General features: G+C 49.7%; 3 protein-coding genes across 10 annotated transcripts; 1 reads left to right on the top strand and 2 right to left on the bottom strand.

Annotated features, from left to right (window-relative positions):
* The first annotated feature begins 6 nt into the window (after window positions 1–6).
* On the top strand, window positions 7–17,225 carry NPR2 (natriuretic peptide receptor 2). Of its 7 annotated transcripts, none has more exons than XM_034664099.1 (22): window positions 7–1,132; window positions 1,938–2,143; window positions 7,299–7,412; window positions 7,713–7,848; window positions 8,092–8,186; window positions 8,407–8,539; window positions 8,763–8,847; window positions 9,534–9,663; window positions 9,826–9,900; window positions 10,116–10,193; window positions 10,413–10,517; window positions 10,615–10,686; window positions 12,831–12,990; window positions 13,134–13,307; window positions 13,386–13,554; window positions 13,715–13,861; window positions 14,320–14,443; window positions 14,633–14,701; window positions 15,950–16,124; window positions 16,196–16,294; window positions 16,568–16,659; window positions 16,790–17,007. In XM_034664099.1, the coding sequence occupies exons 1-22, from the start codon at window positions 466–468 to the stop codon at window positions 16,853–16,855; spliced, it is 3,171 nt and encodes a 1,056-aa protein (XP_034519990.1). In that variant the 5' UTR covers window positions 7–465; the 3' UTR covers window positions 16,856–17,007. The 7 variants fall into 7 exon arrangements, 6 of the variants coding, with proteins under 6 accessions (XP_034519990.1, XP_034519991.1, XP_002918930.1 ...); XM_034664100.1 differs by having other exon boundaries at window positions 13,152–13,307; XM_002918884.4 differs by having other exon boundaries at window positions 9,543–9,663; window positions 13,152–13,307.
* A 3-nt stretch (window positions 17,226–17,228) lies between these two features.
* On the bottom strand, window positions 17,229–20,759 carry SPAG8 (sperm associated antigen 8). 2 transcript variants are annotated; one of them, XM_034664101.1, is made up of 8 exons: window positions 20,698–20,759; window positions 20,516–20,588; window positions 18,557–19,250; window positions 18,260–18,434; window positions 18,015–18,060; window positions 17,818–17,932; window positions 17,639–17,701; window positions 17,229–17,537 (listed from the first exon to the last, which is right to left on the bottom strand). In XM_034664101.1, the coding sequence occupies exons 3-8, from the start codon at window positions 19,067–19,069 to the stop codon at window positions 17,349–17,351; spliced, it is 1,101 nt and encodes a 366-aa protein (XP_034519992.1). In that variant the 5' UTR covers window positions 19,070–19,250; window positions 20,516–20,588; window positions 20,698–20,759; the 3' UTR covers window positions 17,229–17,348. The 2 variants fall into 2 exon arrangements, with proteins under 2 accessions (XP_034519992.1, XP_002918947.2); XM_002918901.4 differs by lacking the exons at window positions 20,516–20,588; window positions 20,698–20,759 and adding an exon at window positions 19,353–20,055.
* Window positions 20,212–22,310, bottom strand: HINT2 (histidine triad nucleotide binding protein 2). The gene is made up of 5 exons (XM_034664102.1): window positions 22,181–22,310; window positions 20,899–21,039; window positions 20,698–20,802; window positions 20,516–20,588; window positions 20,212–20,394 (listed from the first exon to the last, which is right to left on the bottom strand). Exons 1-5 carry the CDS (start codon window positions 22,259–22,261, stop codon window positions 20,303–20,305), a joined length of 492 nt encoding a protein of 163 aa, XP_034519993.1. The 5' UTR covers window positions 22,262–22,310; the 3' UTR covers window positions 20,212–20,302.
* Between the last annotated feature and the right edge of the window lie 1,061 nt (window positions 22,311–23,371).

Raw genomic sequence — 23,371 nt, forward strand, 5'->3', positions numbered from 1 at the left:
CCCACCCTACCCCCTTGGTCCTCCTTTTCGCAGCTCTCAGCCCTCCTAGCCCCTTCAGCGGTGAGGTCCCCCCGGGTCTTTTCTTTGTACCAGCCTCCCCCCCACCCCCCCCCCATCCCAGTCTTGGATCCCCTTTTCCTTCTCAGCTTTATCAGGCTCCTTCACCTCTCACTGCCCCCATCCCAGTCGCAGGCCCCCTTGGTCCCTACCTTTTCCTGCCACCCTACTCAGCCCTCAATCCTTGCCCCAGGCTGCTAGACCCACTCCCTACCTATACCCCTAGGGCTTCCTCCCATCTCCTCCTCTCCCATCCCCACTGCTTTCTGTATCCCAGCCTACCTAGCTTATCCTCACTTCTCTTCCTGGCCATCTTCCCCAGGTTCCAGGCTGGGTGGTGCTTGTGCCTCCTCGGTAGGCCAGAGTGGCGCCAGGTTCTGGGGCTGGTGGGGCTGCTGTTTTCTCCCCATGGCACTGCCATCACTCCTGCTGTTGGTGGCAGCCCTGGCAGGTGGGGTGCGTCCCCCCGGGGCACGGAACCTGACGCTGGCAGTGGTGCTGCCAGAACACAACTTGAGCTATGCCTGGGCCTGGCCGCGGGTGGGTCCTGCTGTGGCCCTCGCTGTGGAGGCGCTGGGCCGGGCACTGCCCGTGGACCTTCGGTTTGTGAGCTCTGAACTAGATGGCGCCTGCTCTGAGTACCTGGCACCGCTGCGCGCTGTGGACCTCAAGCTATACCATGACCCCGATCTTCTGTTGGGCCCTGGTTGCGTGTACCCTGCTGCCTCTGTGGCCCGCTTTGCCTCCCACTGGCGTCTTCCCCTGCTGACTGCGGGTGCTGTGGCCTCTGGTTTCGCAGCTAAGAATGAGCATTATCGTACCCTGGTGCGCACTGGCCCCTCTGCTCCCAAGCTGGGTGAGTTTGTAGTGACATTACACGGGCACTTCAATTGGACGGCCCGTGCTGCCTTGCTGTATCTGGACGCTCGCACAGATGACCGGCCCCACTACTTCACCATCGAGGGCGTCTTTGAGGCCCTGCAGGGCAGCAACCTCAGTGTGCAGCACCAGGTGTATGCCCGTGAGCCGGGGGGCCCTGAGCAGGCCACCCACTTCATCCGGGCCAACGGGCGCAGTGAGTGTGGCCCAGGCCATCTTAGGGTCAGGGGGAGGAGGGTCGCTGTATCCCTGGAGCTCAGCACTGGGAAATGGTGGATGGAGGTGGGCACTGAGGAGCTGGACGTGGTGGTTGGGGTCAAGAAGTACATTTGGATAGAGCACCTGTGAGAAGGTGAAGGCGTTATATTTGGGGAGCTCGGCATAGGCAGATGTAAGCAAGGAATAAGATTTAAGGTAGAATGAGAATGAATCCTGTGTCAGGGAAGAATGTGGGATTGGGCGGAAATTGAATTTGGGGAGCAATGTGAAATGAGTGCCCTGGAGTAGTGAACGTGTATCCATCTGTGAGCAGAGGCTTCTTAGACTGGGGCACCAAGACTTCTTGGTGGCAGAAAAATAGTGAGGACTCCATAAATGAACTTTTGGGTTTGGGAAAGACAGGGTAAAGCTGACACTAAGAGAAATTTTGAGGAGTCAGTGCCTTTGAGCCTAGGGAAAGGCAGGGCAGATGGCGGCGGTGAGGAGGGCTGGGTGGGGGGCAACAGTCAGAGCTCTGGAAAGAGGAGGGGCTTAAAGCTGATAGCTCCCTTCCTCTGGGGTCTGGAGTCAGCCTCTGACCTCTGCCAGATGGTCCGTAAGGCCCCAGGGTACTTACAACATAGACTCCAAGGAGCGGGGGATGGGGAGCATATGTTGGGTGGTTAGTAGGTTAGGGCACTCTCTTCCTTGCTAAAGATGGAAATGCAGATGGTTCAGAGAGGGGGCTGTGTGGGGACCGGATCCTTTCTTAGAATGCCCCTCTGTCTTGTACCTGTTCCCAGTCGTGTATATCTGTGGCCCTTTGGAGATGCTGCATGAGATCCTTCTTCAGGCCCAGAGGGAGAACCTGACCAACGGGGATTATGTCTTCTTTTACCTGGACGTCTTTGGGGAGAGTCTCCGTGCTGGCCCCACACGCTCGACAGGCCGGCCCTGGCAGGACAATCGCACCCGGGAACAGGCCCAGGCCCTGAGAGAGGCCTTTCAGGTATTATTTGAGCCAAACTTGGAGGAGGGGGAAGAGGAGCTTCTTCGGAGATTCTCTAGCTCTCATAAGACCCACAGAAACCCCAGGCACAGGGCAGAAATTATGAGCTACAGGAGGGAAATGAACAAGAGGCTTTTTGAGTTTCGTATCATTCTTTCTTACTTCTCCACTTTCGTGACTCTTCTCAGTGTCATCACTACCTCCCAAGATCCCGGAACACTCTCCTAAGTCCCATTAGTAGACTATACTGTGAGGGAGAAAAGTTCTAGAAAAGACCTAATCCCAGACCCTGAGAGGACTTCCATCCTTTCTGGAAAAGTAAGGCATGATTGTGGTACAGTTAAGCTGCAAGTCTGAGAAAGAATATGATTATGTGTCCTGAAACAGACACTAAGAATTTTTTAGTTCAATGTCAACTGGGTTTAGGAAAGCCTTTTTATAAAGGAGTAAGAATCTGTTGCGACTTGGAAGATAGATGTCATATTCCTAGTCTGAGTGGGAGAGAGGATCCAGGCAGCCTGAGCAAAGAGAAAAAGATAGGAATGGGCATATTTGGGGAACGGAGAAGATACTGACCTGCCAAGAAAGAAGGGTTGGCTTGAAGCAGATATAGGAAATAATGTTGCAGAGGTATAATCAAATTAAGGAGAGCTCTGAACCAAAGATTAAGGTACTTGGACTTGAATGTGGGGTCCTTGAGATTTTTTTGCAAAGAGAAATCTAGAGACAGAATTCAGGTTGGATTAGGAGAGGAGGAGGCTAGAGGCAGTAAGACTGCCTTTACTTGGCTCTCGAATGGGGTGAGGTGATATGGGCTCAAACAACAGTGGCAATAGTAAGAATGGAAAGAAATGAATTTATGAAATAATTTGTAGGGGAAATTGACATGACTCTGTTCATTTCACTCCTCTGCTGAACACTTTCAGTGACTGACTTCCTACAGAGTAAAGTCCTGACTCCTTATTGTGACATTTCAGACTGTCTTCAGTCTGTGTTCAGCGGGGTTTTTCAGTATTGCCTCCTGGTGCCCCTCATGCCCAGTACTCCAGCCAACGAGACCTCTCTCAGTTCCAACCCTGGGCCTCCCCTCTCCTCTTGCCTTTGTGCTCTTTGATCCTTTTTTCTGGAATGCTCTTCCTTTCCTCATCCCAAATCTCTGCCTCTTCAAATCACACCCATGAACTGTTCCCTGATTTTCTCACCAATTTTTCACTAACTTATCCATATGTGTTTCTTACTTAGTTATCCTTATCCCTCCTTTTCCTGGAAAGGATTTGAGTTGGCCTATAGGCTAACTTTAAGGTCTTTTCACTTGGGAGTCTTTGAGTCTGAAATTCAGTAGATGTGTACAAGGGCTGGACTTTGGTGGTCGTCTTCTCCAATGAGTGAAGTTTTATGTGGCTGTCATTATATATTTGGTTGTATCTGACTATGAGTGACATGTCTGGGTCTTAGTCCGTGACTGTCACACTTGAACATGGACAGTGGCATGACAGGTTTTGTTTGTGCTATAACTTTTGCCTAAAACAACCTTCTCACCTTTGTCTGTCTGGATAATGTGTGCGTATTCTCTAAGACTCAGATGAGTTATTTTCCCTTCATGGAAACAATCCTTGAATCCCCAGGTTGGACAGAATTTCTTATTCTTGTGCTTAACTCTGTCTCCTGTAGAATTTACCACATTATTCAGTCAGTGATTCATTTGAAAATTGACTCATTCTGTTAGTGTCTACTGAGCACCTATTATGTCCTAGTCACTGTGCTAGGTACTGGCATACAGTAGAGAGCGTAACAGATGTAGTCCTTGCCTGAAGCTTACGTTTAATAGGATGGACAGATACTAAATAAGCAAATAAATACAAACATAGGACAACTGGCAATGAATGTTACTAAAAAAAACAAAGACCAAAACCAAAAAAAAAAAAAAAAAAGCCTCTCTTGTGAAGGGAATAACAAGGGAATTGCACTTAAGCTGGTGTGGTCGAGGAAGATCTCTAGACTCTCCTGGATGGGAAGACTCCATAGCCTTTTGGGTTGTATTATTTTGTGTGGAAGGAATACCTCTCTTTCTCATCTGGGAATTCCTACCAGTCAAAGGGCGCAAGCACTTAGGGTGGGGGGAAATGAGGACAAGTCAGCTGACAAGTAGATAAATTAATTCTCAGTTTTTCCACTCACTGCAGGCATTATTCAGATAGAAAAACATAGGGAGATTTTGCTAGGACACAAGAGAAGGGGGAATAGGCAATCAAGAATATGCTGCGGGGAAAATCAAGGCTTTGGGGTGGGGTAAGGGGGTGATGAGGTGTTCTCTGGAAAAGCTCCTTTTCCTATTCCGATGTTGAAGCAGGGCAGGGGATAAGAGAAGTTGGGTGGTCAGCTCCAGCCAAGGATGAAAGAGCAGAGAGCCCTTACCCCAGAAATACCTGGGCTACTGGGGAAGGGGGCTCTGAAATTAAGTATATTGATAAGATTTTTCTTTCTCATTAAGCCATAGCTGCTTGATTTTGCTCAATTTCGTATACCACGAGCCTAGCACATACTTACTGAATTGACTTAAGGTGTGTGTTGGGGAGAAGCAGGGATTGGACTAGGAATTCATCTGCAGAAGAGTAGAGCTGGCAGGTACCATAAACCAAGATGATCAGCCAGGGTAGGGAAGAATAAGTAGACCCAACAGGGCTAAACAAGCCAGTGACCAGGCTGTGAGGATCCAGAGGCCTAGGCTGTGCCCTGGGGGCCTTCGGGGTCAGACACAGAGGCAGAGGTCACAACCTAGGTGACCAGCATGGATTGCATTACAGAGGGGATACCAGCAGCTAGAATGGAAGTAAGCACTGAACCAAGGGCTGTGTAAGGCAGAATCTCTTCTGGAAACTGTCCTTTGCCTGTTTAAGCCACTGTTGACAGTGCCTCCTGCTGTGGTGGGAGAGGCCTCACGAGTAGGCCTCAGGGCACAGGCTTGTGCACCCAGGTGCGTGTCTGGCCTCACCGACAGCTACACCCATTTTGGGTACCCTTTGCTTGTGCTTTTCTCACCTGGGGTGCACTGTGAAAAAGGACACCATTACCTCTCGTTACTGTCTTCGCTCTATGTAGCCCCGAGCAAGCACAAAAGTTCTTTGGAGGTTCTTCTTTTTTCTTTTCTTTTCTTATTTCTTTTTTTTTCTTTTTTTCTTTTTTTCTCTTCTCTTCTCTTCTCTTCTCTTCTCTTCTCTTCTCTTCTCTTCTTTTCTTTCTCTTCTCTCCTCTCCTCTCCTCTCCTTTCTTTTTTTCTTTCTTTCTTTCTTTCTTTTTTTTTTAGTAGCTACTAACCACAACAAAACCATTTAGCATAACAGTTTTCAAAATGTGGTCTTGGAACCCTGGGGGCCTCTGAAATCCTCTCAGAAGGACTGTGAGGTCAAAACTATTTAAAACATAATACTAAGATGTTTATTTGCCTCCTCGCTCTTATCCCTCCAAGATTGTACAGTGGAGTTTTCCAGAGCCTACGTGACATGTGATGCTCTTGTCAGCCTGGCAGCTGGAGAAGGTGTACTTGTGTGTTCTTGTGTTTTAAAAATTTGTCAGTTTTAATTTCTAAACTGTAAATATTAATAGGTATAATCCATATAATCAAAAGCTCTTTGTGGCCCTCAGTAATTTTTAGTAGTGTAAAGGGGTCATGAAGTCAAAAAGTTTGAGAACTGCTAGTCTAGCAAACAGATAAGCCTAGAGAACTATGAAGTGTTTAAAAAGCATTAAAAACCTGTTATCAGCCTTTATATTGAAATATAAATTGTGTTAAGCACGATCTTTTTGAGCTTTTACTGATTTTTTTTACATTGTCAACAATATCCTACCTTTCTATTTTTCTTTTATTCTTGAAATAGGTGATACTGAACCAACCCTTCCAACCCCATCCTCAGCCCCCTTCTCCTTTAGATTTTGTCTGAGGGTGGGAGAGTATTACAAGTGTGTGATCAAGGATCCAAATGCTCCAGTAAGAATAATTACATTATGAAGCAAACGCTAGTCTAATGTAATGAATACATATTAGAAACCTTTATTTCCTACCTAGAATGAATTGATATAAATAAATCATGTATCTGTGATTTATCTAGTATCTCTGTGTCCTCATGTACTCTCAGTGACAGGAATGAACAAAACTGGTAGAAGTGAGTAGATTTTAATCTGTCATTTCACAAAATGCGTTGACCTGAATGAAGTCTTGCCCTGAAGTTGTGATGCCAGTTTCCCATCCAAGGCAAAGGCTGGTCTCAGTGATTGTGCAGGCCTGAGGTGTAGGCAGAAGCCAATATGTTTATCAGCTAAGGAAGGGAAATGCGTGAGGTCAGTGGGTGCCAGGCAGGCTCCCCAGTGAGAGACAGAGATGCGCTGACTCAAGGCCAGTGAGGTGTGGGCCTGGCCAAGATCCCGTGTGTCATTTGCTTATCTATGAAATGCGTTTGGGCATATAACTATGTTTTCTCTGTGACACATGTCTATTATTTAGTGACGTATAGGACCATGCCCGTATGCAGGACAGTGCTGCTCAGGGTGGGTGTTCGACACACGTTAAGTGAATGGGCCCACCACTTTTCACGGATGGAATCATTGTCTTCCAAGTATTTCCCTCAGGTGTCCTAGAACCTGAAATCTGTTTAATTCACTGGGTGGAGGCACTGTGTCCAAGTGGCCCAAAGGAAAATATCAACACTTTACTGATCACATTAACAGAGAGGAGCTGTTGATCTGTGTTGTCCTTGATGGCGAGTAGGTCCCCGGAAAGAATGGGACGGAGCAGCTGTGAGTGCTGTGGCAGCCTGGCAGGGAGGCCTGGCTGGTGGGAGGGGCTTCAGGAAAATGAGGGCACAGGTTTGGGAGATGGAGTTGATATCATCTGTTTCCCAGGCTCCACCTTCCCGGAACCATGCACCTTTCATGGAGGAACGCCATTCCCCTCTTCCCAGATGTACTAAACAGAAACCACACGTACATCACACACACGGGTGCATACATAGCACAGGGCTTAGTATCCTTTCAGCCTTCAGACTCACCTGTGTGTATTTTATATCATGAATATTTCACTGATCTTCCCTGTCCTGCTTCCTCTCTTCCCCAATGCCTATCTTGAATCCTGTTCACTCTCCCCCATGTGCTGTTGGTACAGACAGTATTGGTGATCACTTACCGAGAACCCCCAAATCCTGAGTATCAGGAATTCCAGAATCGTCTGCTGATAAGAGCCCGGGAAGATTTTGGTGTGGAGCTGGCCCCCTCCCTGGTAAGTAGATCTCTCTTTCCTGAGAGTCGGGCCAGGCTTTGAGGAAAGGCTCTTCTCCCTAACTCAGCATCAAGCCTTGGCCACGGAGCCAGCCCTATTTGGGGACTGTCTGCTGTCATCCAGGATTTTTCCTTCTGCTCTTCTGTCCAGTGAGGTAGGGGTAGCATGTTAGGAATGAGAGGAGAGAAGGAAGCAAACCAGAAGAGAGAAGAGGTAGAAGGAGACCCCGGAGATGGGAAAGGGGGCTGGGGGGGGCCTGGCAGGACATTTGGAGAGCCCTGCTGAAGTTGCCATCCCTAGATGAACCTCATTGCTGGCTGCTTCTATGATGGGATCCTGCTGTACGCTGAAGTCCTGAACGAAACAATACAGGAGGGAGGCACCCGGGAAGACGGGCTTCGAATTGTGGAGAAGATGCAGGGACGAAGATACCACGGTAATGGAGAGGGTCAGGTGGAGGACAGAGCGCTGCTGTTGGGCATGGGTGTGGTAGAGTAGGCAGAAGAAAATACAGATGCCAGGGGCAGAAGAAGAGTCAGGAGGGGTCAGAGAACATGGTGGAGGAGGACGTGTATTAAGAACAGGGGCAGGGAGGGATCTGAGGTAACTGGAGGAATCAGGGCACGGGAGAGGGGCCTAGGGTGGATCTCAGAGTAAGGGCTACTCTTTTCTATCTTAGGTGTGACCGGACTGGTTGTTATGGACAAGAACAATGACCGAGAGACTGACTTTGTCCTGTGGGCCATGGGAGACCTGGATTCTGGGGACTTCCAGGTGATGGGGGAGGAGGCAGGGAGGAGACTGTGGGCCCTGAATATCCAGCTTTCAGGGGTTCGGTGGGACAGAATCAAAGGTACTAGAAGCAGGGACTTACCTGCTGGAGCTCTAACCTGGGTGGGTGGTAGGCTGGGGAGAAAAGCAGCCAGATTGCTGGGGTCTGGGGGAGAGGCTGGTGGGAGCAGGCCTGTGGGCCCAGTTTTCTCCTTCCTCACAGCCTGCAGCCCACTACTCAGGAGCTGAGAAGCAGATTTGGTGGACAGGACGGCCCATTCCGTGGGTGAAGGGGGCCCCCCCCTTGGACAATCCCCCCTGTGCCTTTGACTTGGACGACCCATCCTGTGATAAAAGTGGGTGTGTGCGGGGGCTGGGAGTTATCCTTCCTTCCCTGCTTCCATCCTTTCATCTCCCCTCCTGGCCTCCCCACCCTTGGCTCCGTTTTTCCTTCTACTTGTATACCCCCTCCTCATTCCTTTCCCTCAAGAAATCTCTCTGCTCCCTGCGCCCTGAGCACCAGCCCCTCCCTGTCCACAATGGCATACAGTCTTTCTCAGGGTCCCCTCTCTCCTTCAGCTCCACTTTCAACTCTGGCGATAGTGGCACTGGGCACAGGAATCACCTTCATCATGTTTGGTGTTTCCAGCTTCCTCATTTTCCGGTGAGTTCTGGGCTTCCCACTGACCTGCCCCACCCTCCCACCGCTCAGGCCTTCTGGGGGTTAATGGGACTCTTAGTTGGATGGTCATCTCTTAGGCCTAACACCTTCCTCTCTAGCTTTTCTCGTTAAGCTGTCTTTTATTTTTTTTTTTAAAGATTTTTTATTTTATTTATAAGACAGAGATAGAGACAGCCAGCGAGAGAGAGAACACAAGCAGGGGGAGTGGGAGAGGAAGAAGCAGGCTCATAGCAGAGGAGCCTGACGTGGGGCTCGATCCCATAACGCCGGGATCACACCCTGAGCCGAAGGCAGACGCTTAACCGCTCTGCCACCCAGGTGCCCCTCATTAAGCTGTCTTTTAACCTAGGTGTTGTTTTCCCACTTTTGGTCCTATCCTGGGTGTCCTAACGATAGGTTTCGCATGGGGTCTTCTAAGGGCGAAGGTGAATTTTCCATGAATGCTACCATTTTAAGAAAAGACTTTTACCTTCAGCCTCTGTGTTTTCAAATGAGCACAGGCCACTTATTCTGTGCGTGGAGAATGCACCCTCCCGAGGCAGTCTTGCACCAAGTCCCACCTCGGGTGTAATAGTTGCAGCTTCGGGAGCTGCGGGGAAGCCCCTGCAACCCCAGTGTTGGCTCACGGGGTGGTAGGATCGGGCTTGCCAGTCAACTGAGGTGTGCAGTCCTTACAGAAAGCTGATGCTGGAGAAGGAGCTGGCTAGCATGTTGTGGCGCATTCGCTGGGAAGAACTGCAGTTTGGCAATTCAGAACGATACCATAAAGGTGCAGGCAGTCGCCTCACACTGTCGCTGGTGAGCTCTGGTCTCAGCTGTCCCTCTGCTTCCCTCGGAGTGCCTGTGCTTTCGTACCCTGGACCTTTCCTAGCACATTGGCTTGTAACGATAGCCCCTGCACTGCTGCCATCATCTAATGTTCCTTTCATCCTTCCGCCTCCATGTTGCCCTTGGCCCCAGCGGGGATCCAGTTACGGCTCGCTCATGACAGCCCATGGGAAATACCAGATCTTTGCCAACACCGGTCACTTCAAGGTGAACAGTCATCTGCTTGTTCTGGTCCCCACCATTTCATCCTGTCTCATCCCCATCTGTCACCTCTTGCCATGAACCTCTGCCCCTCATAACCTTCCTTTGTATACCTAGCTGAGCTCCTGGATGTTCCCACACTTCTCCTTTCCTTTCTCCTTTCTTAGCACCCGGGAACTCCTATGCTAACTTCCCTTTTCCCCTTTCACTCCCACCATCAGGGCAATGTTGTTGCCATCAAACATGTGAATAAGAAGCGCATCGAGCTGACCCGGCAGGTTCTGTTCGAACTCAAACACGTATGTAATGGGGTATGGCTTAAGGGTGAGGGGCAAATAGGGATGGAGAAAAGGAGAGGGAAATAATAAAATTGGCTAGGAAGGCAAGGGGCTTATTTGTAAAGGCTTTTAAGTTGTAGGTACAATTAAGAGAAAGGTCCTGTCATGCAGTAGTTTATTTCTAATTTTTAATCTCTTTCAATTCTTTTATCCTCTCCCACCTTTTGTTGTTGTTGTTAGATGAGAGATGTTCAGTTCAACCATCTCACTCGTTTCATTGGTGCCTGCATTGACCCCCCCAACATTTGCATCGTGACCGAGTATTGTCCTCGGGGGAGTTTACAGGTAAGGAAAAAGTGGAGATTCTAGGGACAGGAGAGATAAGCCTGTGATAACTAGTGGGACTAGGATAGTCACATAATCTATTCCATGTTGCTACCAGGATATTCTGGAAAATGACAGCATCAACTTGGACTGGATGTTTCGTTACTCCCTCATTAATGACCTTGTTAAGGTGAGTCTTCCCTGCTCTTCCTTAAGAGTTCATCTGCTTTGGGGCGCCTGGGTGGCACAGCGGTTAAGCGTCTGCCTTCGGCTCAGGGCGTGATCCCGGCGTTGTGGGATCGAGCCCCACATCAGGCTCCTCTGATATGAGCCTGCTTCTTCCTCTCCCACTCCCCCTGCTTGTGTTCCCTCTCTCGCTGGCTGTCTCTATCTCTGTCANAAAAATTTTTAAAAAAAAAAAAAAAGGGTTTCATCTGCTTTAAAAATGCCTTTGTTTCTTTTTTTTTTTTTTAAGATTTTATTTATTTATTAGAGAGCAAGAGTGAGAATGAATGGGGGTAGGATCAGAGGGAGCAGGAGCAGGGAGCAGAGGTGGGGAGGGCTCCCTCCCAGGACCCTGGGATCATGATCTGGGCCGAAGGCAGACCGAGCCACCCAGGCACCCCTAAAATGCTTTTGTTTCTTGATCTTTGCTTTCAATTTCTCCTTCTAGTCCTGTGAAAGTCCTATTCTCTCCAGTTCCCCTTATTCCTATGGTTGGATAATAATGGGTAAAGGGTCTGGAGTTTTTAATCGGGGGAGATTTATCTGCCGCAAAGAGTCCTGCACTTGTAAAGAATTTTTGTCATCCTGCCCTAGATATCTCACATCTCTTCCCATCATCTTTTTTTTTTTTAAATCTCTAAGAGTTTACATTAAGATTTCTTAGTCAGAAAAAGATGAATGAGATCTCCAAACATAATTCCCTCCTGATTTTTCTCATCATTTATTCTCTGACCAATATTTGGCAGTTGCTGCTTTTTTTTTTCCAGAAAAACTGAAATTTAAAAAAGAACATTTACTAGTAAAACTAAGAGAAACAAAGGAAAATTATACTAAATCTTTGGTATCTTCCCATATATTAGTTTTTAGCAATTTTCAGGTGACTCAGTGGTGCATGGATTTGCAGAGGTATGAATTTGCATCTTGTATGGGTTGGACAGGTGTTTAGAGCAATTCCTCCAGCCAGTGAGCTAGCCTAGTGGATCACTTGTACCATACCTGAAGCTGGCTTTGGTGTTTCTGTTTACTTCTCATGAGGTTATTTAAAAATTTGTGTGTGTGTGTGTGTATAAATTTGCCATCAAGGGGGAGATAAAATATTAGGTAAAGTTGATATGGTGGCTGACTGTGATGATAACTACAAGAAAAACAGGACTCTTGAGAGAACCATGATTTGATGGAAAAGTGATTTAAAGCAAAGCCAGAAGCCTAATCCTTTCTGTATTCACAGATTTGGTGATTCACAAAGGTTTTGTTGATATCGAAAGGAATAAAAAGGAGGAGTTCGCAGAGACCAGAGTTATGAATTGTTTAGGTCTGAGCTAAGTATTTAGACAGAGGTGTTTTGGTTAGCATCCAGAACACTGCATCCTTTGTCTGGTCCACCTGAACTGACTCGGGCGGATTCCCAGGGTTTCATTTTGGGAAGCACCACTCTGCCTTCTTAGGACCTGCCTTATCGTCCCTCATAGGCAAAGGTTTTTCTCTTCTGGCTTCTGCACTGGCTTGGCAGCTGTCTCCTACTTTTGTCCACTTTCCAGGGTTTTACTAATTTATTATTTTCTCCACTGTCTCTCTGGCCTAGGATCCTCTCTAGTAGATTGCTTTCCTCCTCCATCCCGACTTGCCTGCCTGCACATGGTTATATGTTAAAGTCTACAACTGGCTGGTCTTCCTTGGTGCAGCTAGGTCTCTTGATACCTGGGTCTCTAGCCATGACTTCCTAAGTAGCGGCCATACATTTGAGTCCATCATGGGTGTCAGTCATATCATTCTTGGAGTTCACCCTCATAGTTCTGTTCGCTACTCAGAATACTGACTGCCCTTTCCCGGGCAGTAACTGATAGATCCCCTTGTCCCTCCCCTTAAACATTTCTCCTGTCCCTGGTGCCAAGGTGTCAATATACTGTTTACGGTACCAAGAAGGGATGACTCTCCTATTCTGCCTGCTTCTTTGGGTAGAAACTTACTGTAAGGGATGCCTTCCAAAAGTAGCTTATTGTTTTTATGGTCCTGAGATCTTTGGACATCTAGCTAATGCCCATCTTGTGGAGAGGGGGATATCCTAAGCCAGATACAATCTAAACCCATGACTTGATCTATATCCCGCAGGGCATGGCCTTTCTCCATAACAGCATTATTGCATCCCATGGGAGTCTCAAGTCCTCCAACTGTGTGGTGGATAGTCGTTTTGTGCTCAAAATCACAGACTATGGCCTGGCCAGCTTCCGTTCAACTGCTGAACCCGATGACAGCCACGCCCTCTATGCCAGTGAGCCCTTCCCCCACAACCCACTTTTATATTTCTCCTCTGGCCTTGATCATTTCCACCTAGGAGGGTGGGAGAGGGAAATGGAATGACTGTAATAGGGGGAGCATATGGGCTTGGGATACTCATTTTGAGGACCTGGCCAGCCTATTCCCTCTTTTCAGAGAAGCTGTGGACTGCCCCAGAACTTCTCAGTGGGAACCCACTGCCAACCACAGGCATGCAGAAGGCTGATGTCTATAGCTTTGGGATCATCTTACAGGAGATAGCACTTCGCAGTGGCCCTTTCTACTTGGAAGGCCTGGACCTCAGCCCCAAAGGTGAGAGTCAATCTACTACCCATAGACTCCTCTACCCGGGGGACCCTATTCTTCATCTAAACCCTTTATCACCCTCAGAGATTGTCCAGAAGGTCCGAAATGGTCAGCGGCCCTACTTCCGCCCGAGCATTGACCGGACCCAACTGAATGAAGAGCTAGTATTGCTGATGGAGCGATGTTGGGCCCAGGAACCAGCTGAGCGGCCAGACTTTGGACAAATTAAGGGCTTTATTCGCCGCTTTAACAAGTGAGAGGGCACTCAGGGGCAGGGGCTCCCCAGGGATAGAAGCCTCATCAGTCTTGGTGGATGAGGTGGGGTGGGTGGGGCCTAGAGGGTGGGTTGGGTAGGAAGTCCTGGGAGTCTTGAGAGCCTGGGAGCAGGTAGCATATCCTGGCCTCCCCCCCAGGGAGGGCGGCACGAGCATATTGGACAACTTGCTGCTGCGCATGGAGCAGTACGCCAATAACCTGGAGAAGCTGGTGGAGGAGCGCACACAGGCCTACCTGGAGGAGAAGCGCAAGGCTGAGGCTCTGCTCTACCAGATTCTACCCCAGTGAGACTTTGGTCACCTTCCCAGATTTTCCTTTGGTATTCTCCTTTGTTGGGTTCTCCCTGATCAAGCTCCTGAGAACTCACATCCCAACTCTTAGAACCCTGCTTTGTTTCATCCGGACACAGTGAACCTTTCTGGCTATAGACGATGTGTTTTCATTCTGTCTCCAAATGAGCTATGCTGCCTTCTTCCTGGCTTCCCATCCCTTCTTTTTAGGACATGGCTCTAGCAAGTGGATGTAGAACAATTCCAACTTGAGACATTTAGCCCCCATCCCCAGGGGTCCCCTTCCAACTCCCCACCACTTAAATACTTTACCTTGAGCTAGTCCCAGTCACCTTCCTTCTCTTCTCCCCGGCTTAGCTTTCATGTTATAATGCATCTCTGCTCCAGTCATACACTCCTTTCCTCTCTCCTCCTCCCATCCTCTTTCTCTGAGTTTGGCCCTTGCTTCCTAGTTCAGTGGCAGAGCAGTTAAAACGGGGAGAGACTGTACAGGCTGAGGCCTTTGACAGTGTTACCATCTACTTCAGTGACATTGTTGGCTTCACAGCTTTGTCAGCAGAGAGCACCCCCATGCAGGTGAGAACCAGGAGTGAGAAGTAGGGGGCGGGATAGGGATCTGGGGGAGCTTTGTTGGGGCATAGGGAGCCTTGATAGTAGGGGAGATTCCTTTGTTCTGGAGTTCCCGTATTTCGTTAGGGTTTATGGGTTAAGAATTCTTAGAAAGTTAGGCTCAAGTCTCAGGGGCTCTACTTTCTCATTTGTTAGGTGGTGACACTTCTTAATGACCTGTATACCTGCTTTGATGCCATAATTGACAACTTTGACGTCTACAAGGTGAGAGCTGGGGCTACCCTCCTCCTGAGACCACCTTGAAAACCCAATCTCCTGGAACCCTACATGCCTTACCCCGCTCGATGGTCAGTGTGCCCTCCTGGGTCTCCAGCACCCTAGTACTGGGGGACCTTTGTAGACAAATGAGCCTCTGGCACTCTTATTGTATCTGTCAGTCTGATTTCTTGTGAATCCTTAGGCTGCCCTAATCAGAACCATCACAGGATTTAGCCCCTATCTGCCACTCTTTGCCTAGGGGTATAAATACAGCCTATCCATCTTTCCTTCTAGATGTGGAAGAATCATATGGGATGTAGGTACAGAATGATTTATTAGGGTAGGGACAAGTTACCTTGTAAAAAATTTTAAGTCATTGAATTGGCACAGGGTGGGCTTTATTGTGCTTCAGAGTAAAAACCATTGGGATTATAGGTATTGATTTTGTGACTAATTGTGTGGCCTTGGGCAAGTAACTGGAAAGCTCCTTGAGCCTCAGGTATTTTACCTGTAAGTTGGGAATAATAGATTTATTGTGGAAAGTGCCTAACATTGCACAGATAATACTATTCCTGTCCCTTCCCTTTGGACTTACTCTGCTATTTCTGTTATTACCGTAACATAGAACTCCCATAAACCCTTTACCTAGATTCACCAGTTGTTTATATTTTGCCCCATTTGCTTTATTTTTTAAAAAATCTATATAATTATTTTCTGGACCATTTGAGAGTAAGTTGCAGCAGAGTGCCCCTTTATCCCCGAACAGTTCAGTGTCTAGATCCTAAAAACAGGCCTCCTTTTGTATAGCTTCAGTATAATTAACAAAGCCAAGCGGCTGCTTTCTTACCTCGCACAGTTCAGGCTGTCTGAGGCCTGTTTCAGTGGGCCTGCCTGACCTCCTCACCAGCCTCTGTGCTCTTCAGGTCAGCCCTGTCTTCTTGCTTCCCATTTCTGGACAGCAGAACCTATTTGTCCATGTCTTGTTGCAGATAGGATATTCATTCATTCAGCAAACGCTTACTGAGTGTTCGCCAGTACAGGGGTGGGGTAGGAGGATTTAAAGATTCCCTTAAACTGCACCCCCCTGCCCCCGCCCCCGCCAATTCTCAGGACCATGGCACTTACTTTCTAATCAATATTCCGGCTTCCCAGGCTGTTAGGATGACTCATAGTGGTGTCCAGCTTATCTCCTTCTACACTTCCCATTCCCACTGATACACATAGAGGTGACCTTTTAATCCCCATCTCAATCAGGTAGAAACGATTGGAGATGCCTACATGGTGGTGTCTGGCCTCCCAGGCCGAAATGGTCAACGCCATGCCCCGGAAATTGCTCGTATGGCCCTAGCATTACTGGATGCAGTTTCTTCCTTCCGCATCCGCCACCGGCCCCATGACCAGCTGAGGCTACGCATAGGGGTCCACACTGGTAAGGCTGACTCTCACTCCAGCCTGCGGGTCTGCTTTTCCCAGGCTCTCCCAACCTGTTTCTTCTCCTAGGGCCTGTGTGTGCTGGGGTTGTTGGCCTGAAGATGCCCCGCTATTGTCTTTTTGGAGACACAGTGAACACTGCTTCCCGCATGGAGTCTAATGGTCAAGGTAAAACATTACCCCTTAACCCCAGCCTCAGCCTCAATGTGTGTTGTCCTTTTCTTCTTTTCAGAGTTCTTCCAAATCTCTCAATCTGAGAGACCACAGTTCCTGACTGCCCCATCCTTGGACATATTTTGGTTCTAGTGCATGTGTCCTGGGAAGACTGAGAGCCTCCCGAGGGGGGGTGGTTTGGTAAAGCTCTCTCCGATACCGCCAATTCTTCTATTGTCTTTTCTTTGATTCATCTTCCCACCATCCCTGCACCCCATCCCACCCCAGCCCTGAAGATCCATGTCTCCTCTACCACCAAGGATGCCCTGGATGAGCTAGGATGCTTCCAGCTAGAGCTTCGGGGGGATGTGGAGATGAAGGTGATGGCAGGCCATGGGGAGGGGTCATGGAAAGGGAGGATGAAAGCAATTATGGGGACCATGGGGAAAAGAGAGAGATAAAGGGAATAACACAGAAGAATCTGAATTATCTTCACTCCCCCACTTCCAGGGAAAAGGAAAGATGCGAACCTACTGGCTCCTAGGAGAGCGGAAAGGACCCTCTGGACTCCTGTAAACCCTACTTCTTCCCAAATCAGACGGTCTCCTGCTGCTGGTACCTGGGTGGGCAGTGGTTACCATCTCTCCATGCACCAGAAATGGACATGTCGTGTAAGATGGAAACCAATGTGCACAAAAACCCTACCTTATATGGAAGCTGTGGCTCTTTGCAGCTCAGGCTTGTACATATACCTGCCTCACTCTGGCCTGGTTCCCTTCTTCCTTACCTTCTGTAAATATCTGTATCTAAACCAGAATATTTTGGCCAAATATAAAACAACAAAAAATGTCATGGTGTCAGAGTCTGGGTTAGGGACAAGTCCAAGGAAAGGTTATGGAGTGTGAACATGGTAACGCATGGAATCACTGAATTAAGAGTCTCAGGGTGAGAGAGAACCCTTTATGGAAAGCCCCTTCGCCAAGTACAGACAGAATTTACTTCCTTCCCACCTCTCCAGTACAGACGGAAATAGATTCCGTATCCCACATCCCTCTTCTCTCCTCAACCCTTAGATAGTAGTTCTATGCATTTCACCACCCTGTTCTCCCTGACAGGCAAGGGAAGATATTTCTCCCAGTTGGTGGGAATAATCCTCAGGTTCATAGGGCAAAGGCTGCCCCAGAGACAAAGGCACTGGGGTTGAGAAACTGCAGTTCTTCCGGAATGGCGTGTCCAGTGTCTTGATGTTACTGACACCCTGGAGGAGGGCCAGGATGAGGACAGATCCTGCTCTGCGCCAAGGTGGAACAGAACACCCTCTTCCCCTCCTCCTCCCCCACTCCCAACACCCTCACACACCGGTAGCTGTGGTGCCCTCTGTATCCAGAAGGTTTCAGGCTGCTCCTGACGGTAGTCGTGAGGCTGTAAGGGAGGAAGCCGGAAAAACTCTTGGTTTGAACCTCCCTCTCTTAACCTCTGCTACTTTCCTACAGCCCATTAGAGTCCAGCTGTACAAGTGGGAGGGGATAACCTCTCACCTTGGTTGGGGCAGGAGGCCCAGCGTGTACCAGCTCCTTTCGGTAGTCATGGTGTGTCACAGACTCGACCTCAGAGTGCTTCCTTGTGGGTTCCTGCTCTGCCTGCACCTCTTTACTATACAGTCCTGGGGGGTGTCAGCCATTCTTCCCAGATTTTTGTCTTCCCCCTCCCCTCTACCCTTCCCCCAGTCTCTCACCAGATCTGATGGTGCAGGAACATCTCCAGCATGGCTTCACGCTTTCCTGTGGGAGGGCAGGGAATGGAGAGAGTGGAGGAGTCTGGTTAAGAAGCAGGCTCAGAACAAACAAATGTGAGAAAAGGAAGGAAAATCATGGGGTTTTACCCTTATACCCACTGGACAATCCATAGTCCTACTAGTAATTCCTTCCTCTCTCTTTTCTCTAATGGGCTCATGCTGGCCCCTTCTCTTATGCTTCCCACCTCGAATTGGCTGATAGTAGTTTTGTGAGGGCTGGTATGAGTCTTTCTGGGTGGTGCTGAAGGACATGGGTGACTGTAGCTGCAGGGTCAGCAGTCCCTGGTGTCCATGTCGGAAGAAGAAACTCTCAGAGCCATCCTGCATGCTTGGGACTTGATCCAGGTGGTTGGTGGCTCTCTGTGGGCCCCAAGTTGAGTAACCATGATATCCTTTATGGTACCCACCCTCATCATAAACTACTGCCTCCCCCAGGAAATGGGGGGCAGTCTTCAGGAAAAGGGAGGTCAAAACCTTAATACCTCCTCCTTCCAGTTGTAGAGAAGGCAGTGGCCCCGTGGCAGTGTTTCATTGAGAACCCTACACTTCCCTTCAGGCTGGGGGGTCTTCCATTGCCCTCGGGCACCAAGTTCTGAGACTTGCAAAAATTTCCAGGGTTGTTTCCGAGGTTCCCAGTGGCAGCAGTGATTCCAGGAGGCATAATTTGGGACTAGCTCTGTCCCAAGGTTTCTGAAGCTTGGGAGATGGTAGGGGCTGAGCTCAGGGTCATGGCCACCGTCTGGACTAGGTCCAGAGTCAGTGGCAGGGCCAGTGCCTTGACCAGAGTCACAGTCAGGGTCAGAGCCATGGCCAGAGCCAGAACCGGAGCCAGGAACAGGGCCAGGACTAGAGCTAAGGTCATTTGTAGTACAGGGATCCTGAGTGAAACAGGAAACATGGACGGGCTCAAAGTCAAGTGTCCTATGGCCTGTCTTGTGGGTAAAGCTGGCTCCAGGGCAGGGCTCCCCAGGAAGGCTGTCAGAGGAGCGGTCCATGAGAACGCTGGGCTCAGAGTAGCGCGCTAGGGTCTTCGTAGATAATGCATCGGTTTTGGCGGTGGGAGCCGCTGCAGCTGCAGTAGTTGCGGCTGCCAGCGCCGACCTAGGACGGCCACAGGAAGGAAACTCTTCTGAAGTAGACCTGGGCCCTCCAGCGTCAGGCTGTGTGTCCAAAGATCTAAAAGAAAGCGAATGCGTCAAAGTTGTCAAAGGCGCAGCACTGTAAGTCCGCTAACCTTTCTCGTCCCCTTACACCTGCAGCCAAAGCTACGGCTCTCACCGAGACCGCGATCCCTTGGTAGACTCAGGGGTCCCCATCTTCAGGCACCAGCTACCGGGTTGCCATAGAGACGGCAAATAATTCCCGGAGACTGCGCAGTACCAGAGTGGGGCGGAAGTGTTGGGTGGGGGTGGAGGCAAATTCTCTGCGGGGCGGAAGTCTTCAACCTGCCGCGGTCTGGGGAGTTTGCTTTCCTTTCAGACTCCGTTCCGCCTCAGGCCAGGTTTAAAGGTTCCGCTGGCGTAAGGCCCTGCCTTCTACACTTAAGCATGATTCTTTTGAGGCTTTCTAAGGTGGTTCTTTGTGTTGGATACAGGCACAGAACTGGGGTATCAGACTAAAGCATACTTGGTGCGCTTGTGTAGGGGCAACAGTAACTTCCCCTTAGTTCATTCTCAAAGGGAGGGAGTCTTTTTAAAATGTTTAAGGTTGAAAATACATCAAACAACTCAAAAGCAAAATGGTGAGACATGGGGATCAGTCAAAGGGTAGCAGCGTTTTTTGGTGTGATTACTTCTCCTTCGGTAAAAGGCCCTCACATTGACTATCCTCCTCTCAGATCCCCTTAGAACTTGGCTTGGCATCTGAATGAGAGCCAGGACTGAGCAAGTCTCACTCCTGGGTTTCAGTCTCTTCCTACTCACACAGGCTTATTGCTACAGCTACTTTTCCAGAAGCTTGATTTAGGTGGACCATTAGTCATGAGGACTCACAGATCTATAAGCAAATGCCTCTTTAATTACAGGATGGGCCTCCTTAATGTCTCTCGCTCAGACCATAGTCAAGGGAGATCACTATGTTTAATCAGTTTTCTTTCCTATTTGTGGTATCTTCATATATTTAAGACAGTGATCCAAAATTGAGGGAGAGCAAGTTTATTAGCATCATAGGGTCTCTTTCCCCCCACCCTCCAAGCAGCCAGGTCTGGGGTTCTTGGTCAGTTGGTAGGTTCAACCTGGAGGCCACTGGAGCTGTCGGCCCCCAAGCACATGAATGTGCAGATGATACACAGACTGTGCACCCAGCTTCCCATCATTGATCACTGAAATAGAGCTTGGGGTTAGGAGGTCAGGATCATGGAAAAGGTCAAAGATTAAAGATCATACTGAGGCGTAGGTTTGAGAATTTATCAATGAGGGGCTCAAGGGCCAAAAGTCACTCACCAAGTCGGTATCCATCTCCCAGGCCCTCAGCCTTTGCTGTCTTTTTGGCCACAAGTAGAAGGTGTCCTAGAAGCTACAGGGAAAGGGGAGGGAGACAGGTGGCTTCATTCACAGGGAGCAAAACCTCTAGCCGTGTACAGGGTTTCCCCACCGAAGCTGAACCCTCACCCTACTCTTCCCACCTGTTGGTCCTCTTCTTCAGCCTGGCTAATCCGAGGAATGGGCTTCTTAGGAATGACCAGGAAGTGCACAGGAGCTTGAGGGGCCACATCACGGAATACGAGACACTAGGAGTATTGACAGGCCAGAGGCCACCATGTTACTTCAACAGACTGATGGTATCTCAGAAGTTCCTAAGGGGACGAGTTCTAAGGGCACCCCACCTGCTGGTCCTCATATAGAATGTCAGCTGGGAGGCTTCGATCCAGAATCCGGGAGAAGATAGTTGGGGCTGCTCCCCTAGGAGCTGTCTGCTGGGCCTTGGCCACTTCATTTCCGTCAGTCACACCTGTAGCTCCTCGGACCTGAAGGTGGGTCAGGCATACTCAAGGGAGGGAGCCGACAGTACCTCTCCCATATAGTGAGTCGGGGCTGGCAGAAGCTGGGCTCCATTAGTCATTAACTTCATCCTTCTAAGAACCTATTAGTGGTTCCTATCCAAAAGAAAAGCTCCTCGATTTCAGAGCATCACCAGCAGAGAGTACAGTCAGATAGTGCTGAGCTTGGTTAGATCAAGGCTGTATTACAATGCAGGATTCAGCAGTGCAACTGATTCCTGTTCGTAATGTGTCTAGTAAATTTAGTTACTGTACAGAGGAAAGGACATAGGATGAGAACTGGAAACTTAAGTCCCAGTTCCTCTTTTACCACCGAATTACCTTAGATAAATCCCTTCTCTTGGCTTCAAATATAAAATAAAGGGAGTGGTTTGTATCACCTTTGAGACATTTGGAGCTCTTTCCACTTATTCCTATCTCGTTACTAAGTTTCCACTTATTTCCATTGTTGCCCGATCTTTAAGCTGTGTTACCCATTTTTTCAGGTTTTCATAAAATTGCCTTGTTTGACACAAGCACGTCTAGGTGTCACATCTGACCTCTTACTGTGAATTTTAACTCCAGTCCCTTAAATCTGTGAAGGGAAGAATTAAGTGAAATCAGCTCCCCAGCCCCAGGGGATTGTGGGTAGGGAAGCCCCAGTTTCCCAGGGGCTCAGGGAACGCTGAAGTCAGTGCTGTCACATTGTGGGAGAAAGAGTTGGGACGAACCTGACCCCTCTGGCAAGTGGGGAAGATGAGAGTTTAACACGTGCTCAGAAGGCCAGGGGCCTGACAGGGGCAACTGACTGTCTCCGAGAAGACAGACCTCACTTCCTGCAGGGGGCGCTGAGGAGGCTGCCCGGAGGAGGCGTTCGGTCAGCTGGGCTTCAGGTAGGCTTAGAAGGCAGCAGCCAACGCACTGACCCTGTCGCGACCTCGGCGCCCACCAGCCCACCCTCACCGCACAGCTCCGGAGCTCGCACCTCGGGAGGGGCGGCATTCCCTGCCCGGCTCCGACCCCGCAAGGCCGCAGGGCCGCGCACGCCTGGGGGAGGAACGTCGACCCCCGGCCCGGCAGGGCGGCAGAGCCCGCGGGAGCCCTCCGTGCGCCCACGGCGGCTTCTCACCTGTGCCCCCCGCGGCCCGGCCACCACCACCGCCCTGCGCGCCACGCGCAGCCCGGCAGCCAAGACCAGAGCTGCCGCCATCTTGCCCTCAGCCGCCGAACCTCTACCCAGGCCGGTACGCCGGCCCCGCCGCCAGCCCGACGTGGGGCTGCCACGGAGCCGGCGAGCGGCAACCATTGGCTCCGCCGGCGGCCGCGAGCGAGCCCTACCATCCCATTGGTCGCGCTCCTGGCCCCGCTTGCTGCCCTTTAGCCCAGAGGGTGGCGCCATTCACTCCACTGGCTCCGCCACCACCCCTGAGGTGGAATCTTTTCATCCCATTGGCTTCTTCTGCCAGCTGGAGGGCGAGTGTTCCACTCCATTGGCTTCGATTTCTGGTCAGAGCGAAGATTCCTTCGCCATTGGGCCACTGGGCCCCCAAGTAGTTTCGCCAAGAGTTTCACTCCATTGGAAGAATTAGGAGACCCAGAGGTGGGAATTTCCTCTAATTGGCTCTGCGGCACCACACTGGAGTGGCACCGAGCCCCTAAGGTCGTAGCCCTCTCCCGGCATTGGCCAGGAGCGGGGCGGGTTCTGAGGGCGCTCGGCGCTGGCCGGCTCCGGGAACCACCGCAACCCCTGGAGGCCGCGGCCACAGATGGGGGGCGGGGGGCGCCAGGCGGGTGGGGCTGAGGGTGAACTGGGACGGGGTCCTTTCTTTAACTGGTGGAATAGATAGACCCAACGTCTTCCCTACAAGGGCATTTCAACCCCTTGAGCATTTCAGAGATTTTTAACTTACTCATCTAAGGGCAGTTCCTCCTTAGTTTATGTTCTTGTGCACATACTCCAAGATTGAAAATTCTGCAATTTGTTTTCAGGGTACTTTTTTCCTTTTTTTTTTTTTCTTTTTAAAAGAGGGTGCGGCGTGAGTGTCTTGTCTTTGCCACACGACTAATAAGCAAAGTAATAGGTATCCAGTGTTCTTTCCTAATCTGAAATGGTGTGTGATACAGTTAGCCGTGNAGGCTCATAGCAGAAGAGCCTGATGTGGGGCTCGATCCCACAACGCCGGGATCACGCCCTGAGCCGAAGGCAGACGCTTAACCGCTGTGCCACCCAGGCGCCCCCGGAATATATATTTTTGACAGAAGGGAACAGGGGTCACAAAATGCTAATATATTCACACAGTTAAGTTTTAGTATGACGTTT

This window comes from Ailuropoda melanoleuca, chromosome 7 (genome assembly GCF_002007445.2).
Source record: "Ailuropoda melanoleuca isolate Jingjing chromosome 7, ASM200744v2, whole genome shotgun sequence".
NCBI classification, from domain to species: Eukaryota; Metazoa; Chordata; class Mammalia; order Carnivora; family Ursidae; genus Ailuropoda; species Ailuropoda melanoleuca.